At 46.7% G+C, this 1,575-nt stretch overlaps 1 protein-coding gene across 1 annotated transcript; it reads right to left on the bottom strand.

Annotated features, from left to right (window-relative positions):
* On the bottom strand, positions 1-1,575 carry LOC120778881 (carboxypeptidase B-like). The gene is made up of 3 exons (XM_040110924.1): positions 1,458-1,575; positions 482-1,393; positions 1-411 (listed from the first exon to the last, which is right to left on the bottom strand). Exons 1-3 carry the CDS (start codon positions 1,532-1,534, stop codon positions 90-92), a joined length of 1,311 nt encoding a protein of 436 aa, XP_039966858.1. The 5' UTR covers positions 1,535-1,575; the 3' UTR covers positions 1-89.

The raw sequence follows: 1,575 nt of genomic DNA, 5'->3' as shown, positions 1-1,575 counted from the left end.
TTTCAAGGCTTTGCAAATACGAAATAGTTATTTATTACGGTAAATTCCCATTTCTTTTAGGAAAATGCGTTGTATTTCTCGTCACATAACTACGACAGTGTTTGCTTTGGTGTTGGATACTTGGTTGTTACCTTCTTGCCCATCGCACGTATGCCCGTCCAGGTCTCTTTCACCAACCGATCGATATCCGATGGTGGCGGATCGAAACCGCTATCACCACCATGCGGTAACTCCATCGTATAGGATAGGGTAAAACCTTCACTGAATGCATAATCATCACTGGCACCAGCAGCTTCTCCATAAAGTGCAGTTGAGGAGCCCACCTCATATTCAGTGCCGCTATAGTCACGTATAGCATCGGCGCCAACCATGGCCACCTCGTGGAGATCCTCCCAAGTATCGGGTAGCTCACTTTATGGATATAAAACAAATGCATATTTACACAATATGTTTTTTTTATACAAAACTTATCGCTACTTACGGTCCCCAGCCCCACGGATAGAAGAGCGCATAGCCGTATGAGTGTATAGTCAGATACAAAATACCACGGTCGCGCAGCGAATGCATAATATCACGCACCACCACCGCTTCGGGTTCCGAGAATGCACTCGGGCCAGCATAAATGTCTGAACATGGATTCGAGGAGGCACCCTTACCCATCCAATGGAAGCCAAAGTTACGATTCGGATCGGTACCATAGCATGTGACCCCGTTTTCTGTCACTGGCTGACGTGTCTTACGCCATAAACGGAAAGCGCTCGCCGATTGTGTGTACTCATAGCCATCAGCATTCATCACCGGTAATATAACCCAATCGTAATTTTGCAATAACTCAGCGTGAGCTTCAAAATTCTCCACCAATTCACCAATAGCATAAACTACAGTGGCTGGTGAGATCCATTCGCGTGCATGGAAGGCGCCATCCATGAAGACCACATTCTTGCCGGTAACGCCATCGCCATTGGTAATGGTAATCGTTTTGAGTATGCGTCCCTCATAGGTCTTACCCACAGTTCGTACGAATACGCGTGTGGGATAACGTGCCGCCAGATCGTCCAAGTAAGCATTGATCTCGTCGTGTGAGTAGTAACGTTCTGTACCCAAACGACCGGTGCCGTTGTAAGGCTTCGCCTGACGTAGCATACGGTTCTGCAGCACCTCAGTTTGGATGGTGCGTCCGAAATTGGTGTTTTTCAATTCAAATGGTATTTTTTGACTACGCAGCTCTGCTTGGAAACTCTCATCATGCGCGGGCGCTACAAGCACACGAGCTTTTTGCGTGTGCAAACGACTTAGCGACAGGAAGTCATACTTATCGGCATCCTCTTGGGCGAGCGCGTTTAGCGCATTCCTTTGAGCAATCGTCTCCGTTGCAATTTCGTATAATTTGTAGCTGAAAATAGCGTTCAGATTTCTGTCATAAATGGTTTTCTGGAAAAGTCAATCCTTCGTCTTACCCTTCATATGAACCCGCCACAGCGAACTCAAAGGCTACCCATAAAAGCGCCAAGAGTCGCAAGACTTTCACTGCCATTATTATCACAACCTTCGCAGCTAAACTCCACTAATGAACTA

Source organism: Bactrocera tryoni, chromosome 5 (assembly GCF_016617805.1).
Source record: "Bactrocera tryoni isolate S06 chromosome 5, CSIRO_BtryS06_freeze2, whole genome shotgun sequence".
NCBI lineage: Eukaryota > Metazoa > Arthropoda > Insecta > Diptera > Tephritidae > Bactrocera > Bactrocera tryoni.
This window is presented reverse-complemented; position numbering and strand designations above follow the sequence as displayed.

Excerpts from the sequence above, each read along its gene's own strand:
- LOC120778881 (XM_040110924.1), bottom strand. The coding sequence starts at position 1,534 with ATGGCAGTGAAAGTCTTGCGACTCTTGGCGCTTTTATGGGTAGCCTTT. Across the intron at positions 1,394-1,457 it reads GTGGCGGGTTCATATGAAGG|CTACAAATTATACGAAATTG; the intron begins GTAAGACGAAGG and ends CGCTATTTTCAG. Across the intron at positions 412-481 it reads TATCCGTGGGGCTGGGGACC|TGAGCTACCCGATACTTGGG; the intron begins GTAAGTAGCGAT and ends ATATCCATAAAG.